The sequence below is a fragment of the Schistocerca nitens genome, chromosome 7 (assembly GCF_023898315.1).
Source record: "Schistocerca nitens isolate TAMUIC-IGC-003100 chromosome 7, iqSchNite1.1, whole genome shotgun sequence".
Lineage (NCBI taxonomy): Eukaryota > Metazoa > Arthropoda > Insecta > Orthoptera > Acrididae > Schistocerca > Schistocerca nitens.
Window position 1 is genome coordinate 604,518,447 of NC_064620.1, and position 27,560 is coordinate 604,546,006.

The 27,560-nt window shown below is 42.4% G+C and overlaps 2 protein-coding genes and 1 pseudogene across 2 annotated transcripts in view; all 3 read left to right on the forward strand.

Annotated features, from left to right (window-relative positions):
- Positions 1–27,560, forward strand: part of LOC126195414 (protein croquemort-like) — a 1,080,874-nt gene that overhangs the window by 454,892 nt on the left and 598,422 nt on the right. The window lies entirely within an intron of this gene.
- Positions 7,861–10,411, forward strand: LOC126195415 (uncharacterized). Its single transcript, XM_049934017.1, has 2 exons — positions 7,861–9,959; positions 10,192–10,411. The coding sequence occupies exon 1, from the start codon at positions 8,191–8,193 to the stop codon at positions 9,943–9,945; it is 1,755 nt and encodes a 584-aa protein (XP_049789974.1). The 5' UTR covers positions 7,861–8,190; the 3' UTR covers positions 9,946–9,959; positions 10,192–10,411.
- Positions 10,839–10,956, forward strand: LOC126196604 (5S ribosomal RNA; annotated as a pseudogene).

Here is a 27,560-nt window from a genome sequence, read left to right on the forward strand (position 1 = left end):
GTAGAAGAGTGAGGGATCTTGAAAATTAAGTCAAGACTAAGATTATGAGCTATTTATTCGCTCTAATGATTGACATGAATCGCAGTAGAATTAACAGAGAGCGAAGTTCTCTAATACTCAAGTCAGATTACAAAATGACTCTACCACTGTGAAGAGGTATCAAACAATGTGGAAGACTATGGAGAAAGACAACAAACTCTGCTCGTGTGGACAACTCGTGAAATAAAAGTTAATGACACAAAAATATTCCACAAATTATTATCAAAGTAAGCAACACAAGTTGCATTGCAAAGTAAGCAACTAAGGAGCTACTCAGAATGTAGATGGCAAGGCCGTCATTTGCGTGAGTTAACATTTCTCCAAATCAGCTAGTGTGTGACAGTGAGCATCAGACGGCGGCTGGAGACGGTTCTTTCTCTATGACGGACCAGGGATAAACGCCCATAATCTTGAGTTCAAAGCCCTCCACACTCAGCTTTCGGGAAATCTCTACAGTGCTGTTTCCAGTGTGACTCCAGGAAGAGAAAAACAGGGAAACACACCAGAAACTGCCCACCCTTGAAGTGAAAAAGGCACACTAACAAACATGTGGTCGGTACCAGCCTGGTGCAGTGTTTCCTCGACTGATCAGGCCTTTCACACCAAACATGGTGGCTGGGTGACTCAGTTCGATTAGATAACCAAAATTTTGAATCGAAAGCAAGAATCGTTCTAGCACCGTCTGGGGAGCGCCACTGCACCTTGGCCTTTGACGTCCGCGCAGAAAAGGCGAATACGTCGAACTCAATGACTCTTTGGCGATGGCTATGGCGCTACGGTGCCACGCTGCCCAGAGCAAGGCCAGGGTGCCGGCTCTGTCCGCAGTAGCGTAAGCAGGCAGCGACGTCACTTCCGCCGCCGAAACTGCCCATCTCCGTAGGGAGTTGTGCCTCTCCTAATGAGAATCCTGTCTACCTTCCGCCAACAACAGGTTTCTGAGACCACAGTGGTACACCACCATCCCAGAGCGAAAAAAGCAAAGCTTTTCCCCTAAGCACACAAGTGTCTTCTTTCACTGGTGCAATATCCCGCTCTGACGCAGGACCGGTATTGTTGGGAACGGATTTGGCAAGGTTAGTGGAAAGGGGTGGCCGGATGCCCTTCCTGCAGCTACCCCGTACTCCCCCCCCTCCCCCCCCCCTGGGATGGAATTAGTGTACCCCTGCTGTCTGCATCTAGTGTAAGTCATGGAATAGTGCGAACGTGTGCAGATGTCTGCGAGTCGTGTAACTGAGGCGGAACGTGGGGACCAGCCCGGTATTCACCTAGCGGGATGTGGAAAACCGCCTAAAAACCACATCCAGGCTGGCCGGCACACCGACCGACGTCGGTAATCCGCCGGTCGGAATCTATCTGGGGCCTGTGCGCCTACACGAGTCCAGGAAGCAGTGCATTAGCGCTCTCGGCTAACCTGGCGGTTTAAGCACACAAGTGTAGCACTTACAAAATAATAACCACTAAACACGGATGAAGACTGCAACAACGTTGTGTAGGGATATGTGACAGTAACGTCACACTCAAATAATGTGTTGCATCACACAAGTTGCTTATGACCAACCTTGTTCTACCTTCTGTAGATGACCTGGGACAGTTCATCAGCAGGCCCACCAGCAATTGAACAATAAATATCCTCTTCATAAAAGTAAGGAAACAGTAGTTTCGTACCTACAGGAACATGATACCTTACTCTCTTTTTGGGTTGAAGAATCAAAATACAAATTTTGTGATAGTATTTTTGATCATCATGTAGGTAGAGCTACTTTGTAATTACATTTACTTTTGACATACACTTTTGTCTTGATACTTGTTACTTACAATTATATAGACATTTTTGAAAGCGCCTCACTCCAGTTTTTGACAAAATAGGGTTTCTACATAAAAAGGACTTTATTCCACACATTATGAATAACGCACTCACATAAAAAAATGAAAAACACTATGCTGAGAAATACAGCTAAAAGCGTCGCTACAGTTGAGCTTGTTGTACATAAACGCCGTGGTGACAACTTCTCCAGGAGCATGTAAATTCTGAAGATGAACGCAAACATATGGATTCACTTCTGGGTATTTGTTTTGACTTCACGCAAAACTTGGTACCGCCAAAAATGCGTGTACAGGATATAATGTACCGTTGGCAGCTGTGGGTACATGTATTTTGTCTCCATAACGCGAAGAACAACGAGTGTGTAATGCTTGTATATCATGAAGGCATAGCGAAGAAAGGAGGAAAGGAAGTTTTCTCCTTCCCGTTTTACTATATAAAAGAATACGCACCACAAAATGTCAAAAGACCACGTTTGCTTTCCGACCGATGCGTTGGGCAAAATAAGAATCACTGTATAATTCCAATGTGCGCATCTTTGGTGGACACTAAACGTTTTGATAAAGTGGAACAATTTTTCCTATTCGTGGACATTAGATATTTCTGTAACGATTTGGTGAAATGGCCTGTACATACCATTGCTGCTGGTGTTTATGATCAATCAAACCATTTTTGTATGCACTTTGATTAGAGTTTTAGTACTTTGAAAATATACGAATAGGAAAGTAAACACCTTAAAACACTACTAAAAGCGTTACTTGACCTTGCATGTGAATCACTTTTTCAAGAAATGGCCTTATTTGAAGATTTTGCTCTTTGTTTCATCGAGATTGCAAAAGTTAACAACTGCAGTATTGGCAAAATATCAATTTAGTTCTGTTCTTTAACTACTGAAAGACCCATCACCTTACATTCCACATACTCATCCGTAGAATGTTTTCCTTCATTTCTGAAAACTTAAGACTTTGGACTAAGGTCCTTTCAAAAATGTCAGTTGCAGGTCATTTGTTAGTCATAAACCTAAGTTCTTAGTATCTTGAATTTTGATAGCAGTACACTGCAACCTGATACTTGTTAACAAAGTAAATGTTACTGCGGTAGGTTAGAAGTATTTTGTTTTCTGCTCTGCCAATTTTCTCCCCTCATCAGAGCTGACGCCATATCATACACACATTCATGATCAGTCTTGTTAATTGCGCACAACACACAAGGTAAACAACTCGAAAGCTGATGACAATAGAAAGAAGTAGAAACTAAATAGAACGAAATGATATTTCAAAAGAAAACAACAAGCCACGAAACGACAAAATGATTTTTTTAATAAGAAACGTGTATAAGGAACACGAACAACAGAAAACTTTTGCAGTACATATTTATTTGGAGACGAGTATGATGTTGCATCAGTGCCTTAGAATTTGAATAAAATTACCACGTCAAGCACAGGAGAGAAATATTCGAAACTTGCATGAGCAGTCACATCTCAATAGCTTCTACGGCGATCACAACGCCCGTAAGATGGAAGGGAGAGCATACTTCACGTCTGGCGTGGTTGCGTGACATACCCTGCGGCCGGCCTTTGTCCAAGGCGTTGGTATGCTGGCCGTATAGTATAATATTTTCAAGCTGGGAGTCGAGGAGCACAAAAAAAAATAATCTCATATGCAGCTCGAATCGGGTGTACAGTTTTAAAATGGTTTTAATTTTTGTTGGCGTGGCGTTGTTTCTCATCTCCTGCAGTTAGCGTCTCACTTTTGCTCAGTGAATCTCCTCTTATCCACAAACACCAGAGAGCACTGAAATTCACACAGTTTATATAGAAATGGTTGTAAACTATGCATTTTATATTTCAGCGCGTTTACGTTATTGTTGTTTTTATTACACCAGAGAGCACTGAAATTCACACAGTTTTTATAGAAATGGTTGTAAACTATGCACTTTATATTTCCGCGCGTTTACGTTATTGTTGTTTTTATTATGTTTCACTAATTCTCTCACTACGGTCATCTTAAGATTAGCAGATTCAAACGACATTGTCGAAGACGTGGTTCGAAATAGTTTTGTCTTAGGACTGTTGCTACGACTTCTTCATTGTTTCCGTACTTTTATCACAACGTCACCGATAACCGTAACCGAGATCCCATTTCAGACTGCTTACACGTATCTACTGTACTCAAGTCAGCGGCTGCAGGTAACCGCGCCTTCGAGCTGCCGCGCGCACGACGCAGCTAAGTGGACAGGAAGCGGCCAGAGGTGGCACTGGAGGTCATATGCTAACGGCCAACTGCTTCTGCTTCTGCTTAAGTGGGCTGATTAACGTTCGCTGAATGACAATTCGTGACTGATGGGCCGACACGTTGGGAGCGACCGCGACCGTATGCAAAGAAAGCCGCCAATTGAGTCCACTGTGGGATTTGACATGGTCGCGCGGAAGTGTCACCAGGCATTAAGGAGGACTACGTGACGTCACGCAGCTGAACGTCTTGCCGACAGGAACCGTAAGGCAGACCGGCCCCTCTTCGCCCTGACGGTAGTCACGTGCGCCCCTGTGGTTCATCTGTTTGAGTACTTGTGCTAATACCGTAGTCTTCCTTCTTTTTGCTGGCTTTATGCGGAATGTAGTCGAATTAAGTCGGGTGATGTTGAGGGTATTAGATTAGGAAATGAGACACGTAAAGTAGTAAAGGAGTTTTGCTATTTGGGGAGCAAAATAACTGATGATGGTTGAAGTAGAGAGGATATAAAATGTAGACTGGCAATGGCAAGGAAAGCGTTTCTGAAGAAGAGAAATTTGTTAACATCGAGTATAGATTTAAGTGTCAGGAAGTCATTTCTGAAAGTATTTGTATGGAGTGTAGCCATGTATGGAAGTGAAACATGGACGGTAAATAGTTTGGACAAGAAGAGAATAGAAGCTTTCGAAATGTGGTGCTACAGAAGAATGCTGAAGATTAGATGGGTAGATCACGTAACTAATGAGGAAGTATTGAATAGGATTGGGGAGAAGAGAAGTTTGTGGCACAACTTGACTAGAAGAAGGGATCGGTTGGTAGGACATGTTCTGAGGCATCAAGGGATCACCAATTTAGTATTGGAGGGCATCGTGGAGGGTAAAAATCGTAGGGGGAGACCAAGAGATGAATACACTAAGCAGATTCAGAAGGATGTAGGTTGCAGTAGGTACTGGGAGATGAAGAGGCTTGCACAGGATAGAGTAGCATGGAGAGCTGCATCAAACCAGTCTCAGGACTGAAGACCACAACAACAACATGCCGTGTCTTCACGGGGTCGTCAAATTAATCTGGATTTTGTGAAATATAGAAGTAAAAACTTCAATAGCCAAGAATGCTAATTATAATTTTATTTTTGATACCTCTTTCCGTCAAATCCAAGTTGCTATTATTGCATTTTATGCAAATACATCTCAATATATCTCCGTCATTTGTACATTACATCGTGTCAAATCCTGAAAGTTCATTCCAGTGACATGCAGAAAGCGATGCATTGGCATGTCAATAATGAAATAAGATTTACATAATATGAAATGTATATATGAAATGAGCTCATTTCATCTATTACGTGAGCATGACATGCACAGTCAGTGCGTTATATTTTATGTAAATGTTTTATTATTGAAATGTCAGTGCATCAGCTTCTGAATGTTGTTAGAATAATGATTAGCGCATAGCATTGGTGGGCGGGAGTCCCCTCGCGGGGCGGTTCGGCCGCCGCTCCACGAGTTCTTTAACGCCACGACGGTGACTTGCGAGTGAATGAGGATGAAATGATGATGAAAGACACACAACACCCACTCATCTCGAGGCAGATAAAATCTCTGACCCCGCCTGGAATCGAACCCGGGACCCAGTGCGCGGGAAGCGAGAACGCTACCGCAAGACCACGAGCCGCGCACGTTGCTAGCATGATCTTCCAGAGTATGATACGATGTATTGTACTTTGATATCCACATTTTAAGATGTCCAGTAAATATGGACACTAAGGTGCTTACGTTAAGAAATACGAGCACTCTTTCTTTTTCGCTGTTATGAAACACCACCCCTGTACTGAACAAGTGCTCATAGATGTTAAGCGTTTCAGAGCCCATGTTTACTAGACAACTTTTTCTTGTTTCCATCCATACCACGTTCCCCGAAAATGTAGAAAGCAAAGAGATTGCGGTAGAAGAGGTTTGTTTCACATTGTCGAAGATGAAGTGCGGATATCTCTTAAGACGTGCATTTTAGAGCGCATGTTACTTGACCTTTCTGCTTCGAATGATCGTTCTTGTCATGTCACTGAATATTGACAATTACTCCTGGGACGCCCTGTTTATGCTGCGTTACAGATTCTCAATAGCGGTGAGTTACGAAAGCGGCTGATACGGGAGCATTTTAGCGTTTTCGATGTAAAGTCTAATACGGAGCCTGTGTCAGGGTACGGTCTCTTAGTTTGTTTAAGGAGTCTTGATTTACAGTAAAGGGGAAGGGAGGGGTCATCCCAACGCCTCATTTGCAAGTGGATGTGCCTGTCAAACGTTACTGTGATTGTATTGTCACAAATAAATACGTTTCCTAATGTGCGAGTACTACGGGTTTTTATGCGGAGTTCCTAGTTTGTACATTACATAGAGAGATGATTGGACGGAATGTTCGGATCCGTTCGTTGACTTTACGTAAAATCAGAACCTCCCAGAATTTTGTGATAGATCCTTCACTGAGGCCAATGACATCGATACTGAGGGAACAGTCTACTTCTTCAGGATACCAGATGAATACACGCCGCAAAGCATTCTAAAAATACAATGTTACGACGTAAACTTCGTCAGTACTTACACTCTTTTTGATAAGTCGACATTCTGTCTATGGAGAAGAGAGGCTAACGTTATTGTTCCTCATATTTTTCATTTCACAATTAACCAGTTTTATAATACTACGACAACAAACATAACGAGTTTCGACAACAATTTTCAAAATATTAGATTTTTAATGACAACTCCTGGCCGTGAAATGGTGCCTACGACTAGATGAATCTCAAGATGGCCAAGGTATAGCAGACACGGGTATCACTCGTATTGTTTTATGTGGTAGTGTCTGATATAAAAAGAAATGTAGACATTAGTCTCCTAAATATAAATAACTGGCCGTCACTGAGACTCTATTGGTCTATCAAAACCAGAGGGTCCTCGTTTCCGATGCTTGTAGCAGAAAAAGTATTTACGAAAAAAAAAAAAGGATTTAACTACCAAGACCGCATAAAATATTTCCTTATTTAACATAACCTGTTTCAACAGACTACGCTGTCATCCTTAAGTCTGTAAGAAAGTGTATATACATGGGATATGTCTCACAAGTTAAGGTGTAACATTTGATATAAGAGTTTTAGTTTGGTATTATAAAAACCGGACGTAGACATGTACATTTACATACCTTAAAATCTTGTGTTGTAAAACATGTTCATTTTACGCTGAGCCTCACACACAAGATGTCAAGTGCATAAAAATCAGCACTTGTAAAATGTCTGTCATAGCTAAAATATTTAAAACCATAAAAAACCTTGCGCAAAAGTTCATGTCCATATACATATTTCTCACAAATGCTTGTTACATCATAGAAACACGGTACACAATAGCACGTCTGTTTACATACGCTAGACGTATTCTAAACGGTAGCAAATCCACTTTAAATGGCATTTAGGGTACAACTGACACGTATTATTGCAAAGATAACATTTGCATAGTGTAGTGAAGCCACTAGATGGCTCTTGCAACAGAACCATGAAACACATCTAAAGTGGTTAATTTTAAATGTGAAAAGAGAAATATTTAAGATCTGTTACAAGATTCTGGTGTAAGAGCCATCTAGTGGCGTAGTCTGTTAAAACCGGTTGTCTTGAATAAAGAAATGTTTTATGCGATATTGGTTGTTGAATGCTTTTTACAATTAAGGGGGGACGTACATGAAAATGACCAAATTTGTGAAAAAAATTTTATTGGCTCTTCATTTACTACATGGTATTGAAATTTCAATTACCAAATATTACGTTCCAATTCCGCTTCTAAGGGGGAAAAAAATAATAATTTGTAATAGCTTGCACAGGGCGACGCCCCCCCATCTTGGTCTTCATCCTCTCGTATATCTATTTATACTGCGTTTTTTTCCAGTTTTGTGCAGTCACAATGCAGGGAACGTTTGTGTACTACATCAAGAAGGCTGTGGAATAATATCTCTGCCGCTGGTTTTATATTCTTTGATTTATAGCGTTTGTTTACGAGTGTTTGTTTGGAATACATTTTTACGAAAGTTGTAAGTAGACTTGTTATTATATTTTGCAGCATGCCGCGTTCTAGTAAGGTGTTTAAAAAGGTTAGAAAGTGTCAAGCTTCTCGATGTAGTAAAGACAACTTGAAAACCAGCCCCATAATAACAAATGGAAACGATACTTCAACCAAGAAAGCGAGTGCTTCGAGAAGGAAAATTGACAGCTGTCAATCACTTGATGATTGTGGCTCAGACACTCAAGCTACTAGTGGTTTTAGGCTTATTGATTTGAAAATACTATCTGATATTATATCATCTGCTTGTGTATGTGCTGACTGTGGTGCAAAAAGTTTGAGATTATATGACGAAGAAAACAGAATTGGAATAGTGTGTATGTTGCATCTTACTTGTGAAAGCTGTCATTCAGACACTGCTTTTAGAACTTCGGCATCAAGTAACCGGATATATGAAGCAAATATGCGTTTAATATATGGCATGAGATGTTTGGGCATAGGCAGGGAAGGTACCAGACTGTTTTGTGGGATCATGAACATGCCACAACCAAGTGCTAGGTACACCACTGGAAATAAAACACTGCTAAGTGCTCTTCAAGAGGAAGTGGAAGAAAACTTGAAGTCCTCTGCAAAGGAAGCTGTGAAGATGAATAGTGAACTAAAGACAGAAGCAGATAACACGCCAGACACCGATTTGTGTGTGTCATGTGATGGAACGTGGATGAAGCGTGGACATACATCACTGTATGGAGTATCATCTGTCATTAGTGTTGATACTGGAAAAATTCTTGACGTTCAGGTAATGAGCAAATATTGCTATAGCTGTGTACTCGGAAAGAGAGCTGGTGAAGTGGAAGAAAATAAGTGGCAGGTTGAACACAAGAAAGTGTGCTGTAGAAATTATTCTGGTTCTAGTGGTGGAATGGAACCTGCAGCTATGAAACTTATGTTCCATCGAAGTGTGGAAAAGTACGGTGTTAGATACACAAAATACCTTGGTGATGGTGACTCCAGCTCCTTCAAAACTGTTTTGGAAAGTGAACCTTATGGTCCCCATTGTGCTATAGAAAAGTTGGAATGTGTTGGACATGTGCAAAAACGAATGGGAGGCAGACTTTTAAAATTGAAACGTGAATTGAAGGGCAGGAAACTTGAGGATGGAAAACTTTTAGGTGGTCCCAACAGACTCACAGACAAAGAAATTCATTCTTTACAAGTGTACTATGGCAAGGCAATAAGGGACAACAGTGGAAATTTGAATAACATGCAGAAGGCTGTGTGGTCTATTTATTTTCATAAACTATCCACAGATGACAAACCTGTACATAATTTGTGTGACATATCGTGGTGCAAATTCAAGCAGGCTGAGCGTGATGGCATGAACTATTCACACAAGCACAGTTTACCTGTGGCTGTTTTAAGTGCTATAAAACCAACATTTAGGTGTTTAGCAGAGCCAGACCTCCTACGAAAGTGTGTGCATGGAAAGACACAAAACCCTAATGAAAGTTACAACTCACTGATTTGGAAACGTTGCCCAAAAACAACATTTGTTTCAACAATTATTGTTGAAATTGCTGCATATGATGCTTGTTTAGTTTTTAACAATGGTAATCTTGGAAGAATAAAAACTCTACAGAGGCTAGGATTTCATCCAGGAGCTTTCACCTATTCAATATTGAAGGACATCGATGACAAAAGAGTTGCTGCGGCTGATATTACAGCCAATAAAATTGAACAGCAGGTTAACCAAAGAAGACAAGCAAAGAAGAGACTGCTTGCAGATGAAGAGGAGTATGCATATGGCTTGCACTAGTTCACACAGAGACGGTAAGACCTAATACAAACACTATCAAATCATTGATTCAGTTTTCCCGTAACTTACATTTTTATAACTTTATGTACCTTTTTCTCAAAAACCACAAAAGGTAGAGAAGTGAAATTTGGTATATGACTAGTCAGTACTATAGTGAAAAATTCTGTGGAAGGAATTTTCATTTAATAAAATAGTAAGGTATTTATGGTAGAAAATATTCCTTAAATTTGATATATTATTTTTCAGGGAAATTGGGAGACCCGTAAAAACTGAACAAAAGAAGATATAAAAATTCTGCTCCACAGAGTTTTGTAATTATTTGGTATGAAAGTGTGTACAAAAATTCATTAACATTGCTCTCACAGTTTTCTCAAAAAAGGAACATTTGTAATTACATTGTTGAAAAAAAATTAATTGTTAATAATTAAAGATGTAAAAGGTCAATAAAAATGAAAATTTAGGTTCATATGCGCATAACATTTCTTAATAACTGTACCAAATTTGGATTGATTATCTTAAAAAATTAGAGTTTTATAAAATACTTTTAAAATTACTGCAGTTTCGTGTACGTCCCCCCTTAAAGCAGATCGCCCTTCAGTATTCTCAAAATGAGAAAATTCAATCATGGAAATAATCTTCTGGACATCATCCGAATACTTGATGGGCCAGTGGAAAGAAAAAGAAGCCTAGCTGTTGGAATTCACAGTGAACACAAGGCTGGTACTGAAAGTCTAATTTAATGCAAGGTAAAATGACACATGATAGCATGAATGAGGAAAGGCAATTACTACGGGACTGGCTCTTGGTTCGTTCATGTTTCGGGATGTTGCGAGACTGGTCCCCTCGAGTGTGTACCAGGAATCCAGTTGGAAACAGCAGTTAACCGAAATGACGCCAGCGGCCTTGCCGCAGATGTAAAACCGGTTCCCGTCAGATCACCGAAGTTAAGCGCTGTTGGGCTTGGCTAGCACTTCGATGGGTGACCGTTCGGTCTGCCGAGCGCTGTTGGCAAGCGGGGTGCACTCAGCCCTTGTGAGGAAAATTGAAGAGCTTCATGATTAAGGGCACACGCCCCTAAAGGGCTGCATGGTTAGCAGTATCTTCAGCCTTATAATGCAGCTGATCTATAAATGAGAGATAGCTCAAAATTGTTACACACAATTCGGGTCATTAGTCAAAGCATTTCCCAAAAAGTCATTGAAATATTTATTATATTTTGATACTGACAACAGTATTTACAATAGTATAAAAAACGGAACACTATTTCACTGAGGTATCATTTTCTCTGGAACCACTTACTGCTCTCCTTGGAAAAAGAGTCAGAGTACAGACAACATTCACATAAGTGTTTTATGCCTCCAATTTCGTTCTCTGGTGCTGATCTGCGAAAAAGACAAGTAATTTATTTTGCTACAACAAAAATATTTAAAAATGTAGCTCAAATATCACCGACATCATCATCACGTTTTAAATTTTTCAGGAAATAGTAGGTAAGGGAGTTAGAGGAGGTCATTCTAAGCATCAGCACCAATTTTTGTGAGTTTAACTTCAGTCATTTAGGAGAAAAGTGTACCTGAATGATGAAAATTCAAGTTTTCGGTAAATCGCAAAAGAAGATTTGCAGATTTATTAACCACTATGCTCGTTTAGAACATTTCAGCTGCATACTCCAGTTGTCCTCCTGTTTCCTTATCCTCCATACCCCTACTCTTCAATCTTTTCTTTATCCTTGACTCCTTGGTAGCAGCTTCTGCAGCTGTCTCTGCTTCGGTTACCCGTCGCTTATGAATAGCAGTTAGAGCTGAAGCCATACTCCTTCCCATCTGGATGTGAATTTATTCATAACATTGGTTCTTGAAATTGCACCATCATTGAATGTTATTATTGCATCCATTACACCAATCTTCAGCATTGTCAGCCCAACAAATACAGTTTTGGTTATTCTCTGCCATATACAGCTGTTGAAGCTTTCATTTGCATTGTGAGACAGACCATGCTTACATTTCCTACGTAGATTTTTATTAGCCAGATCCCTATACATAGGCCTAATTTCCTCCTTTTAAAGAGAGTGGCAAGCAATGCTTGTGGGTATATTGTATGCCTGTAGGATTGGTCAATCAGTATTTGCACCACGAATCTTCCCCTTTTGGACACAAACCATGCTGTGGGGTTTCATCTGTTGACACTCCGTGAAACCATGTTGTCCAAACAGCTCGTCTCATGTTCTCCAAATCTCCTACGTTTCTCCTTAATTGCTAATCCATAACATTGAGTCAAAGAATCAATTTCACTTTTTGTAAGGCGACCTGGACCACCTATGTGTTTTCCGTCTGACAGTTATTTTCCACTGAAGTATTTACATAATTTTCTCAGCCGAGCTCCCATTCCTTTTGTACACGCCCAACACATTCACGCTTATGTATCGGTGTCCCAGTATGGTCTGTCATTAACAACAGTAGTGTGTCCTTTACAGTCTCCATCCCCAAGGTAGCCTACACACCTCAGACCACGATTGACCTCTGATGTTCTAAAAACTCCTTTCATTTCCATGCTTTCACTTGGACCATCAAACTTCTTTACACAAACATGGGCGCGAATAAATTTATTTGAACAACACTGGCAGTGCTTTGTTATACATTCATAATCTAGTATCTTACCAGTTTCAATAAATGTGGCAGTTACAACCCCATTCAGAGAAGTATGACCTGTCTTCTGCCAAGATCCATCAAATGCTGCTGCAATGTCTGTATTCTCAGACAAGGCTACTGCTTCTTCTGCTGCTCTTTTCATTGAATGTTCACTTACACCACATAACGCATTATGTATTAATTTATTGTATCCGTCAAATTTCAGTGGAGATGGAGGCAAAACCATCACTGCACAAAAAGTCTGGGCAGCTCTCCTTCCCCTTCCAATACATCGCATTGCATAAGCAAGCTGAATATTTACACAGTAATGTTGACTATCAGTTACTGGCTATGTCATAGTATCACTGTGCATCTCACACGAGTTACAAGCAATCACTAACCGACTTGCTGAAATGTCCCCAGGAACGTCAATACCATCTTCACAATTGCAGTACTTACATTTCACAGCACTCTTCATAAGTCTTGACAACATATTTACGTTCACAGTAACATTTCCGTCGTTACTGCTGATCACGATACTACTAGGCTTGTTCTTATTACGTTCAGGGGAAAGTTTATGTCTAGAAGCACTGCCTGTAGACACAGTTTCCGCAGGCGACGTTTGAAGCAACTGATGTTTAGTATTCGGTTGTGTTTGGAACCGGTTGCCTCGAAACTTTCATTTGGTGCTAAGTTTCTTTACTATAGGCATTTGTAGCACAGGAAACACACACACAGAAACAATACAACACACAATAACTACAAAAAGACACATTTATGAAATTCCGAAATCATATATTCTCAGATCTTTGTTTACATTCGAACCATAGTCTTCTAGACATACCTGTACTTTGGTTCCAGGAGTCAGTGCCTTCTAGAATACACCTGTGTTAACTATCCGTAACTAGCGACGGAATAAACGGAAGAACAAAATAATGCATTACGTATTCTGACGCACTTCAAACTGACAGATGGGCATGGCCCCGGTGTAACATCACGTTCAACCTCAATTTTAGAACGAACGGAAAATGTTAGTGCCCATAAACTATACATTTTTGAAATCAGCATGAAATGCTCTTTTCTATAGACCAAGAAACGTTTTTCAAATTTTTGGTCATTTTCAGGAGCTTGTTCTCTTAAGAAGTAATGGCTCCGGTCATGAAAACTGACAACGGTCGGGAGAGCGGTGTGCTGACCACACGCCCCTCCATATCCATATCCAGTGACGCCTATAGGTTGAGGATGACATGGCGGTCGGTCAGTACCGTTAGGGTCTTTAGAGGCCTGTTCGCGCGGTGTTTAGTTTAGTTTAGAAGTTAATCAATATGACAGACAATGGGCTTATGAAAGAAACATTCAGTATTCAGTTCACTGCAGCAGATCGTGATCGTGTTCAAGTGTTGTCGTGGACATAATCTTAAACTGATTGCTCCACGAACCATGCGTTAGCGAGAAACACATTTTCGTCAAACTGGTTTTCATTCATCGTTTTTCGCTTTGACGGTGACGGGGCGTATTTTGTTGACCGCTAAACTTTCTGTCACTTCGGACACAGCTCTTGCTCACAGCTCGTAACATACTGGTCTGGACTTCTGTTTTACCGCACGATCTGCAGTCTCTGGACGAAGTTCATCTCTGTTCCCATCTCAAGGAGATGTGCCTTGTGCATAACGGTCTGCGCCTCCCCGATCGCTAACCTGCCCAATACCTGACGCAAATTACTGGAGATTTTTCAAAAGCTCCGCGGCGACAGAGACTGACTCGCGCCATTTTCGCACCCAGTGCACGCTTGGAAGCAGATCTGTGTGAGAAGAAACTATTGGTGGACACCGGCCCGTTTTTGATACCGTTGGACGTTTAGCCTTGTCTGGCGGGCCCTCACATTACTACACTACCGGCTATTGAAATTTCCACATCAAGAAGAAATGCAGATGAACAACGGGTATTCATTGGACAAATATATTATACTAGAACTGACATGTGATTACATTTCCACGCAATTTGGGTGCATATATCCTGAGAAATCAGACCCCGAACAACCACCTCTGGCCGTAATAACGGCCTTGATACGCCTGGGCATTGAGTCAAACAGAACTCGGATGGCGTGTACAGGTACAGCTGCCCACGCAGCTTCAACGCGATACCATAGTTCTTCACTAGTAGTGGCTGGCGTATTGTGACGAGCCAGTTGCTCGGCCACCATTGACCAGACGTTTTCAGTTGGTGAGACATCTGGAGAATGTGCTGGCCAGGGCAGCAGTCGAACATTTTGTGTATCCAGAAGGCCCGTACAGGACCTTCAACATGCGGTCGTACATTATCCTGCTGAAATGTAAGGTTTCGCAGGGATCGAATGAAGGGCAGAGCCACGGGTCGTAACACATCTGAAATGTTACGTCCACTGTTCAAAGTATCGTCAATGCGAACAAGAGGTGACCGAGACGTGTAGCCAATGGCACCCCTGGCTTGATGAAGCCAGGTGATACGCCAATATGGCGATGACGAATACACGCTTGCAATGTGCGTTCATCGCAATGTCGCCAAACACGGATGCGACCATCATGATGCTGTAAACAGAACCTGGATTCATCCGAAAAAATGACGTTTTGCCATTCGTGCACCCAGGTTCGTCATTGAGTACACCGTCGCAGGCGCTCCTGTCTGTGATGCAGCGTCAAGGGTAAGCGCAGCCATTGTCTCCGAGCTGATAGTCCATGCTGCAGCCGGCGGGGTCAGGGATTTTCTCTGCCTCGTGATGAATGGGTGTTGTGTGCTGTCCTTAGGTTGGTTAGGTTTAAGTAGTTCTAAGTTCTAGGGGACTGATGACCATAGATGTTAAGTCCCATAGTGCTCAGAGCCATTTGAACCATTTGAACCATGCTGCTGCAAACGTCGTCGAACTGTTCGTGCAGATGGTTGTTGTCTTGCAAACGTCCTCATCTGTTGACTCAGGGATCGAGACGTGGCTGCACGATCCGTTACAGCCATGCGGATAAGATGCCTGTCATCTCGACTGCTAATGATACGAGGCCGTTGGGATCCAGCACGGCGTTCCGTATTCCCCACCTGAACCCACCGATTCCTTATTCTGCTAACAGTCATTGGATCTCTACCAACGCGAGTAGCAATGTCGCGATACGATAAACCGCAATCACGATAGGCTACAATCCGACCTTTATTAACGTCGGAAATGTGATGGTACGCATTTCGCCTCCTTACACGAGGCATCACAACAACGTTTGAGCAGGCAACGCCGGTCAACTGCTGTTTGTGTATGAGAAATCGGTTGGAAACTTTCCTCATGTCAGCACGTTGTAGGTGTCGCCACCGGCGTCAACCTTGTGTGAATCTTCTGAAAAGCTAAACCTTTGCATATCACAGCATCTTCTTCCTGTCGATTATATTTCGCGTCTGTAGCACGTCATCTTCGTGGTGTAGCAATTTTATTGGCCAGTAGTGTATTTCCGGCTCGGCCCCAGACTGCGCTATGGCCAGCTCCTATAGCAGCATTTGCAGCCGCGTCTGCTCATCTTGTTTTGTAAGTTGCTTTCTCAGGTCCGCTCTCCACCTCTCACAGACGCAGATGCAAACAGCCAATGCGCAGGCTACAACTGACCAAGTTAGCGTTGCCACGCCGTGTTTCATGAAGTCACATCACCGAGTCTTGATTTTCGTTCCCTCTTAAAAGTATAATCATGAGTAGAAGAAACAGGTAAATACTCTGCGAAATATATTAGGCGAATGCCTCTACTTCATCACAAATTCTCTTGCTCGTGAGCGCAGTGAAGTTGTGAGGAAGTACGTTTGTATTGATATACAGTTATATGTTAAATTTTGAAAATTCGAAATCAAAAAAAGGGAAACAAAAAGTTAACTAAAATGAGGAATCACGAGAATCTTGTCAGAGAAGCACTTCTGAATGCGCCGCAGAGTGGTTTGTAGAATGTGGGTCTGGAAGTAACAAAACTGTATGAGGTTATACTGACGTTTAACGCAGAAAATGGGTCTTACTCATAATATTTCTGTTTGTGATTGGTTTTCTGTTTGGCCTTGCTGTAGGCAAAGCATGACGCACTTGCACTAGTCACCTCAGTGGATATACAGGAAGAAGTGGACAGTCTCAAGCTGAAACCAAAGACCCACTTTTTTATGACATCCCAGGGGGCCGATAAAAATATGCAAACACCAAAAACCACGTGACCATGCGTAATACTGTGTAGGATAACCAATGGCATTCTAAACAGTTCCCAGTCATCTCGGAGTGCATAAATGTAGCTCCTGTATGGTTTTAAAGGGAATCATACCATTTTTCCGGCAAATTAGTGGGACGTTGAGGTAACAGTGACGGAGGTGAATAGCGATTACACACCCTTCTCTCCAAGCAGACCACAAAGACTCGATATTACTCAGATCTGGTAAATTTGGTATCCAGAGGAGCTGCGAACGTTGATCCCACTGCTCTCAAAGCCAGTCCTGGACGATACGAACTGTGTCAACAGGGGCTCTGCCGTGTTGGTACACAGCATCACAATCGCGGAACAGACATTGTACCATGGGATGGATGGCGTCAGCCAAGCTGGCCACATAATCCTTGACATTACAATGGCTCTGAGCACTATGGGACTTAACTGCTGAGGTCATCAGTCCCTTAGAACTACTTAAAGCTAACTCAGCTAAGGACATCACACACATCCATGCCCGAGGCAGGATTCAAACCTGCGACCGTAGCGGTCGCGCGGCTCCAGACTGTAGCGCCTGAAACCGCTCGGTCACTCCGGCCGGCCCTTGACATTAGCGCGGAATTGCAGAGTAATCACGGGGCCCATGGAATACCACGAAATGGGTGCGCAAGTCATCACCGAGCACCCGCAATGTTTCACTCTTGGGACGTAAACTCGGCTAGAAGTTTGAAACAGAGCGCAGCAAGACTCTTCAGGGCAAATGACTTTCTTCCAATACTCGACGGTCCACATTTTATGGCTTCGGCACCATGATTTCCTGTTTACGGGTATTTGCATCGCTGATGAGTTATGGAACACCTGTGTTGTTGGTTTAGTGCTGACAGGTTTGGTGAGTGCGACATTCAGTTCTGCAGTGACTTTTGCGGCTGTCGTCCTCTTATTTTTCGTCTCGATACCCACCAATGATCGTCTGTCAAGCTCACTCAACAGACGCTTTCGTCCGCGCTGTGACTAAGCGGATAATGTCTTCCCGCTCTCCGTGGATGCGGTATAAACCTTCGGTAACGTGTCCCTTAAAACACCAAGCTCTTGAGCTATCTTGCTTACGGAAGCACCCCACTACACGAACACCAAAAATCTGCCCACCTTCGAGTTCCAAAATAATGGACGCACAACTTAACACAGAAAAGTGTTCTTGCTGCGTCGTCCGAACACGACACAGCCAGGGAAAAAGCACCACAAGCGCGAATATGCGAGATGGTGCCAGTGCCGTAGAGACTCCGCAGTTGCACGAGCTCCACCTGCACCACGGGCGGCGCTGAGGATGAAGATATCGACTTAGGCCTCGGCCAACTGCCGGCCGAGTACAGTCGGCCAGTGACCAGACGACAAAACAAAGAAGCCTTCCCGGAAGACAGAAGAGCAGCTCTCGCCATGGTTATAGATCGTCGCCCAGGACTCACTTAGACAGGGAAAGTTGTATAGTGAACTCTTAGAAGTGAACAGACAGTTGTAATTGCATTTGCTATACACTGTGAAGTTTTCTACGATTATTTGCACTTAGCCATTGAGGGCCTTTTTGTGTCACATTACATGCACTGTTGCAAGCTTTATTCATCAAGTCGCAAATATAAGTAAATTTTTTTCACTCATTTGCGTGACTTCGTTAATAATTTGTTGGAGTGTTGTAGAAACTTTGTTCTCCTATCCTGTTACCTCACCCTCGGGCACAGCTGTGTGATTAGTGGCAGGAAGAAATTGTCTTTGCGGTGTACTGCACCAGAAGCCGCTTCACAGACTCACAAACTCGGCCTGCAGTAACAACAATGGCAACTCGGCATCCACAGCGGTAGTGAGGAGGTGTTGACTAAACTGGTGACGAGGCTTTGCAACAGTTCTGACCACAACTGATGTTAGCAACAAACTGAGGACATTGCAGAGGTGCAGTTCGTTGTCAAACACAACAGTGGCAACCTGCAGGCTTGGCTAGCTTGTCCAGCAGTTACAAGGGCTGTTCGAAAAATAAGGACTGCTCGCTCGCAATACGCAGACCACAGTGAAAATCCGATGAAGCTTAGGATGTGTTGGACGGCGTCTCTAGTGTGTCCGTCGGTCGCGTCACGTCGCTCTCTTCGGTACTGGGCGCACAATGAGCGCGGAAAGACGCCTAGAACTGCAGTGTCTCCGCCAAGTACGGGTGCCTGCCGCTAGCTTTCGCCTGATTTCGTGCAGTCCGCACGGCGTATCTGCTAGGCATTTCCTTCTTCGTGGCTCCCTCTGATTTTCATCTCTGCTCCCGTTATGAAGACAACATTTTGGCACAGACAAAAAGCTGCAGGTCAGCGTAGAGAGCTGACAGAAATCCCAGGCGGTTGCCTTCTATGTCAATGTTATTGGAAAGCTGGTTCGATGCTGCGACAAATGTCTCAGCTGGAGCGGCGACGATGTACATAAATATCTGGAAGGTGTAGCTAACCATTGCAAATAAAACACCTTGGTTTCCATTCCGCGTGCAGTCGAATCGTACTTTCCGAATAGCCTTCGTATGTTCAAGGATGCATTTCACACACTGTCTTCATAATTTAGTCCAACGTCTGTCAATAAACCGAAAGGTTGTAACGAAAATGGATCGTACTGTACCAACATCGCTATGCCGTTAATGTATGGCTTCCTGCCGCGCAAAATACTTGGGCGAACCAATCAACCACTACAGCTTTAATTAGGTACAGTTTTTAATTTCACAGTCGATGTTATCACTGCGGATCGCTATCTGATTTTAGAAGATTCCAGTCGTAGTGGAGCCCCTGGCGACAACTCGAAGTCTAGCTCGTACCGTAATCGCACTCTCAAGGAACAAATTGAGGACAGGTCACCCTTAGTATAATTACTACTGCGGCAACCTCAACCACTGACTATGTAGCCGGCTCGAATATCGAATAATGAAAGACAGCACCCTTACTTTACACAACGTTGAGATCGAACAATGACACGATTACACTACTAATAGACACATCCAAACATTCTAACTACAATGATCACCAATATCAAGCAGTAATTACGAGAAGGGCCGATTTAGATAACAACTCTCGTCATCTAAGCTACTGGTCGAATCCAAGCATCAAATCTCTTTAAGTGCAGTACCTGTTTATATTGTTGTTGTTGTTGTGGTCTTCAGTCCTGAGACTGGTTTGATGCAGATCTTCATGCTACTCTATCCTGTGCAAGCTTCTTCATCTCCCAGTACCTACTGCAACCTACATCCTTCTGAATCTGCTTAGTGTATTCACCTCTTGGTCTCCCTCTACGATTTTTACCCTCCACGCTGCCCTCCATTACCAAATTGGTGATCCCTTGATGCCTCAGAACATGTCCTACCAACCGATCCCTTCTTCTAGTCAAGTTGTGCCACAAACTCCTCTTCTTCCCAATTCTATTCAATACCTCCTCATTAGTTATGTGATCTACCCATCTAATCTTCAGCATTCTTCTGTAGCACCACATTTCGAAAGCTTCTATTCTCTTCTTGTCTAAACTATTTATCGTCCACGTTTCACTTCCAGACACGGCTACACTCCATACAAATACTTTCAGAAACGACTTCCTAACACTTAAATCAATACTCGATGTTAACAAATTTCTCTTCTTCAGAAACGCTTTCCTTCCCATTGCCAGTCTACATTTTATATCCTCTGTACTTCGACCATCATCAGTTATTTTGCTCCCCAAATAGCAAACCTCCTTTACTACTTTAAGCGTCTCATTTCCTAATCTAATTCCTTCAGCATCACCCGATTTAATTCGACTACATTCCACTATCCTCGTTTTGCTTTTGTTGATGTTCATCTTATACCCACCTTTCAAGACACTGTTCATTCCGTTCAACTGCTCTTCCAAGTCCTTTGCTGTCTCTGACAGAATAACAATGTCATCGGCAAACCTCAACGTTTTTATTTCTTCTCCATGGATTTTAGTACCTACTCCGAACTTTTCTTTTGTTTCCTTTACTGCTTGCTCAATATACAGATTGAATAACATCGGGGAGAGGCTACAACCCTGTCTCACTCCCTTCTCAACCACTAATTCCCTTCATTTATATTATGTCGAGATAAATGCCGATCTAGCTTGCAATTGTTCTCTCATACAACGAAATTCTTTCAACGCAGTACATTATCTCTGGAACAGACTCGTAAGTTTTTAATTACTTACAAAATTCCTATTCCATATACCGTCTTGTTATCACCAGTTTTTGTTAAGACGCTTCCGCCAATATCGATAAGAACTGAAATAGTTTATGCTACCAATAAATCTCTTTCCACTTAGCCCAGCGTTGCTATGTAAATAATACGACGTCACGTACTTCACAGATTTACTAATCTTTGTCCTTGGTGTAATCGTTGACCTTTCCGTAATAAATTACAACTTCAGTTCTACTTGCATTTACTTAAACACTCTTTCCATCAATGAAATCGTTTTAACTTTTTAGAATATCTACCCTCTGTAGGTTTATCGTGGTTCCACTGAATCAATGAACTGTTGATTAGGCCAACTTAAAAACACCAGTGTATGCTTGTGTCCTGCAACGCGGTATTAAGATCTCTGGAATTCACTCTTTGCTTTTCTCGTAAAATATATGTACACACACCAGATACTAATTAAATACACGTAATTTTTATTCACGTAAGTGAGCGAGTGCCATCAGAGACTACACCCCACAACACGGAAATTCAGTAATAAAAAAAAATTAAACGAAAATCCTAAATGCCACCGCCACTTTAAATCTAACCTTAAGTGACGATTTAAAACAATTCTGAACTTCTTCAGGCGATGACAATACGCGACCCGCTAAGTTCCCTACTTGAATTCGGTCGCTCCTCACTTTGGCTGTTCACGTTTTTGTTTAGCTGCGTGCTGCTTGTAAAACGGTTCTCGACGCTTATCCACTCCACTACTGGTGCACTCTATCACAATATAGTGAAACAGTTCGTATTTATTCGAGCCAATTCTCGGTTCGCTGTAAGACAGTGGTATTTAAACAACTACGTACATGTTTTGGAGGCTTTCCCTTCTCAACACACACACTCACACACAATTTCAACAAAACGGCTAACAACGCAGTTACCTCTGTGCAAGCCCCGACCACTCATCGTACAACACGGACAGGTTATCGGTTCCACCGATTGCCCTACAAATCTACTTCTCTCTCTAACCAGGCTCACGCTGGATTTACCACAGCAAACTTTACGATCGAAACTGCCCACAAAACGACAATCAATTGATAGCTCGTGCACCTAAATTCGCCAAAACCGGCGTATCACCAGAGACTATTCAGAAAATCCCACAAAATGTCTGTATATTCCGTTGCCCAGCTTTGGGACGAAACAACCGTACAGCCACGTATATGAGCAGGGGCCTAACAGACTAAATAGCCACGCTGCCTCCGCGAACTGTACCCAAATTAAAGTACTGGTCCCACCAAACCAATCTCCTTTCCCTCTCTCAAGCCTTAACCGCCAGCTGCGGTGCCTCACTACGCCACGCAGTGGGTCGCTCTACTATCGGACCTAGACGCACACCGATATATCCACTTAGTCGGTGAGAGGCCTACATGGGAACTAACTCTTTGTGATACCGTAGGAACCATTTAAAACGAACAAACACGCAGCGCCACGGCAACTTTTGACAATTAATTAATTATTCGTTGCTGCTGTCGGTTCTCTACGACAGCGGCCGGCTACTGCGCGTCGCTCAGGCAGCATCTCTGGACCCAGCGAAGGCGAGTTGTTGCATCGCTGAAGTCGCGCGCGCTGTACATTTATTTTTTTCGTCGACGTTTGCGGCTCATCTACAACATTTTTTTTCTTAATACATCGTACACGTATATTTACAGGTGTTATTATTAAATTGTCGTGAAGGATACTCAGCACTAGTAAGGGCACAGCACAGCACAAGCTTCGGTATGCGTACTCTTGAACTTTGAAAGGCGGGCCTTGCCTTATTTCTGTTTTAGAAGACCGGCGTTTTTTCATAGTGATGTCTATAAAAAAAATAGTTCAAATGGCTCTGAACACTATGGTACTTAACATCTGAGGTCATCAGCCCCCTAGAAGTGAGAACTACTTAAACCTAACTAACATAAGGACATCACACACATCCACGCCCGAGGCAGGATTCGAACCTCCGACCGTAGCGGTCACGCGGTTCCAGACTGAAGCGCCTAGAACCGCTCGGCCACACTGGCCGGCTGTGATGCCTATATTTTCTGTTTTTAGTTTTTCATTGGTTTACTTTAGTGGTGTTTGATTTTTCTTCAAAAGTAAACACCGGTTGACAGTTTCGTTGAGATTGGAAAATACTGTTTTTTCTATATATGAATTGTTTTGATAAACTGTTTTTGTTGTAGAACTGCGGAAACCAGATTCTGGTAGTCCATTTGGTTGCCATGTTCGTATAAAGTATTCCCAATAACTATACGGGGTACTAGTACTTCGATATCGTCGGCCGAACACCGATATGGATGTCGTTTTACGCGCCAGCCGGGACGGTAATTCATTCGGCCGCGCGTTTGTTTGCCGTGCGGTGGGTCCGAACAGCTGAACAGCTGGGTCCAATCCGCGAAGCGAGCGCTTCCAAACCGCGGGCGGCGTGCGCTAGGCTGCGCGCCGCGCCATGGCCGATATTTCGCTCCCGCGGGCATTGTCGAGCGACACAAAAGCGCCGCATTGTCTCTGCCTCTGTGCCCGTCCCAGTCAGCGCAGCCGCCTGCCTCACCCCACCCCACCCTAAACTATCCCTCCCCCCCCCCCTTCCACCGCAGCGAATCGGCGACCACGGATCGCCACGCTCCATTTCCGAACCGCAGATGGAACTGAGGCAGCTCTGTTGGCAGTTTACACCGTTCAGACTGAACACTAATGACAGCGCTCCTGCTTCCACGAAGTCGACGGAACTACTACTCTCCTTGCTTACCTTCACCTGAAGGTGACATCACGTGATACGAAATTCAATCTTCGTTATATTTCCTTCACAGACAATACGACCATTTCAGTCGAAATTGCCTGACTATAGAAAGAGTCGCGGAATACCGAAAAAATATAAAAATAGAGAAACAAAAAGAAGAATTTCCAGTAAAACGTGGAGACAAGTCCTTTAATAAACTTTTTTCGAAACAAGACTTCATACGCTATATCAAAAGTATACGGTCACTTCTAGGTAATGTGGAACTGACCACCACATGCCACGAGAGGCACACCCGCCGGTATAAATGGAAGCGGCGAGTACCGTGTTGTCATTTGTGAAGCCCCAACAGCAGAATCAGTAGGTCAGGAGAGGTCAGTGCCTGCAAACGCGGACTAGACATAAGGTGTCACTTGATTAACAAATCCATCGGGCAACGGCCTTGCCGCAGTGGTAACACCGCTTCCCGTCAGATCACCGAAGTTAGGTTCAAAAATGGTTCAAATGGCTCTGAGCACTATGGGACTCAACTGCTGTGGTTATCAGTCCCCTAGAACTTAGAACTACTTAAACCTAACTAACTTAAGGACATCACACACATCCATGCCCGAGGCAGGATTCGAACCTGCGACCGTAGCAGTCGCACGGTTCCGGACTGCGCGCCTAGAACCGCGAGACCACAGCGGCCGGCCCGAAGTTAGGTGCTGTCGGTTTGGGTTAGCACTAGGATGGGTGACCATCCGATCTGCAGAGCGCTGTTGGCAAGCGGGTTGCAGTCAGCCCTTGGGAGGCAAACTGATGGAATGCCGGACATTTGCCACACCGGACATTTGCCACACTTGCCCCTTCGCCAGGTAGCTTGCCTTCGCCAGGTAGCTTGAGTAGCGATCCCTCACGTAAGGGACGCCCTTCCTCGTACTTCTGTCCGCTTTCAAACCGACGTCTCCACATCTTACTCGATACAACCAGTACGTAAGGGACCTTCTTCTTCGACATCTTGGCCAAATACAGAGCTTCTTTTCCGAAATCGAAATATTTGTATCTTTTGGGAAACGAAAGCATTACCGACGATTATGTCAGTATGTAATTAGTTCTGCCAGGTATAAATATAGATTCCTCTGTCTGTACGGTAGCTTCCTTTCACGCTTACTGATTGCAATAGAAACAGTCCATCGCCATGGGAGCAACAAGAAAGGAACGATGTAACGAGAATGCGAATGTACGCTAATCATTTCTTTTTGATCACTGCATTTGTGCCTACTTTAATTACTACAACTGCATACCCAAAAGACAATAGGGAAAGAATAAATGGGTATGTGAATGTTTGAAAAGAAGAACGACATACTCCATATTAATTTACTCTCTAAAAACATTTGTTAATAAAATGTAGTGGGACAATGTTCAAAACATAACTGAAAACACGTTCACTAAATAGAGATAAGAACTTCTATGATTGACATGTCATCTAAAGTCGACTTACAATTTTAAAATGTTAGAAGAAAGGAAATGAAGTAATATAGAATGCTACGCTTGTAACGTACGTTGTTGTTCTACATTGTTTAGCTCTAGTATTTACTGGGTCACAGAGAAAGCATCTTAGGTTCTGGAGGGAAAAGCCGTAATTGTAATTATCTGCACTACAACAGAAACAAGAAGGACAACTTAAGGAAAAATAATGTAAGCTCACAACCGAATTTGAAGCAGATAGTTCCTTTGACTTAGTATAGGCAGAGGTTATATTCGACAACCGGAATAAATTAATAACTGGCTCCTTTTACCGACCTCCTGTCTTAGTTGAAACAGTTGCTGAACACTTAGTATGGGCAGAGGTTATATTTGACAACCCGAATAAATTAGTAACTGGTTCCTTTTACCGACCCCCTGTCTCAGATGAAACAGTTGCTGAACAGTTCAAAGAAAACTTGAGTCTCATCACAAATAGGTACCATACTCATACAATTACAGTCGGCAGTTACTTCAATCTACCCTCCGCATGTTGACAAAAATACATTTTGATATACCCTATTGTAAATAGAAAACAACTTCCGTAATTGTTCTAAATGATTTTTTAAAAATTAGTTGTAACAATTAGTTGACGAGGCCATTAAAATTGTAAATTGTTACGAAAACACACTTGATATCTTAGCCACAAATAATCCTGAGCATCACGACGGATACAGGGATTAGTGAACACGAAGTCGTAGTGAGGCTCACTTCCGTAACAAAGAAATTCACCAAAACTAAACGCGAAATATATCTATTTATAAAAGCAGCTAAAAATTCGGGTGACGTCTTTCTAACAGATAATCTCCAATCCTTCCAAACTGTGTTAATGAAGACCATATGTGGCTTAAGTTCAAAGAAATAGTATCAACAGCACTCGAGATATTCATACCAAATAAATTAATAAGACACGGAAGTGATCTCCCATGGTACACAAAACACGAGAGAAAGCTGTTGCAGGAGCACCGCAAAAGGCACGTATAATTTAGACGAACGCAAAATCTCCAAGATTGGTGAAGTTTTACTGAGGCTAGAAATTTGGTGCGGATTTTAATGCGAGATGCATTTAATAGTTTCCACAACGAAACTCGCTCTAGAAATGTGGTGGAAAATCCAAAGAGATACTGGTCCCATGTTAAGTAAACCAGCGGAAAGGCTCAGTAAGTACCTTTACTGCGCGACAGCGACGGTAATGTTACTGATGACAGTGCCACTAAAGTGGAGTTAGTAAATGCATTTTCCGAAATTCCTTCACCAAAGAAGACGAAGTAAATATTCCAGAATTCGAAATGAGAACAGCTGTAAACATAATTTAGAAGTAGATATCCCTGGTGTTGCAAAGCAACTGAAATTACACTGTCAGTGACAGAGGAAATATCAAATATCTTTTCAAAAAGTCTCATTAACAAGAAAAGTAGGTCTAATACATTTGATTCTGATGTTCTTTAGTAACAATTAATTTTCAGTAGTAAGCTCCTTGCTTTTACTGACCTGTTTAAAGATAATCAACAATTTAGTAAGAAATTTTAATTTTTAAAGGACTATATCTAAATCTACTTAAGTAGATTACATCTACTATAAGTGTTTGCATCTAAACTTAAAGAAAAAAATTTTGAGGTGCGAAAATTGTCAACCTTAGAGGATCAGATCAGTTTTGGGATGTCAATTTTAGATGCAATTCAAGGGTTCAGTTCCCATTTTCCTTTACAAAAGTGTATACTATCAGTTTAACAAACCATGATATTTTAGGTGATAGTTGCGATTCTGAAGCTTCAGAAAATTATTTTAGAACTCACAATTATTTAATAGTATGGCCATAATATTGGAAGGTAGAAAAAAGTTATCTTAACGTGACAACAACAGGGATACTTTCGTGAGGCTTGAAACACTTTTTAATTTTTACATTAAAGGCTGATTCGCATCACACTTTGCACAGGCTTGGGACCGTCAAAATGATAAATGACCATTTACCATTCTGGCGTGTGTAAAATCAGCCTAAACACGCTGAACTATTGTACACTCTATTTACAATTACAACTTAATATTAGCTCCGATAATGCTGCTTCAATGTTTTAATAATTTTATCTCAGTAATCTGCGAGGACTCAGTGGTCTTCATAGTTTTTTAATACATTATTTTTAACTTATTTTACTCCAGTTTCTGAATATGGGCAATGGCTTTCAAGCAAGGCCTAATGTTGCCAATCACTTCATAATTCTTTACGATTCTCTCTATCCTGTCGTCCAGGTTGAAGTACTTCTTCTTCGTCTTCTTACCTTCAAGATTCATTTCCAATTTCATGTACATGCAGTTTGTGAGCTCTGCTTCCTTTTTCAAGCACTCCACCAAA

Bases quoted from the DNA above. Each gene is read 5' to 3' on its own strand.
- LOC126195415 (XM_049934017.1), top strand. From the start codon at position 8,191: ATGCCGCGTTCTAGTAAGGTGTTTAAAAAGGTTAGAAAGTGTCAAGCT.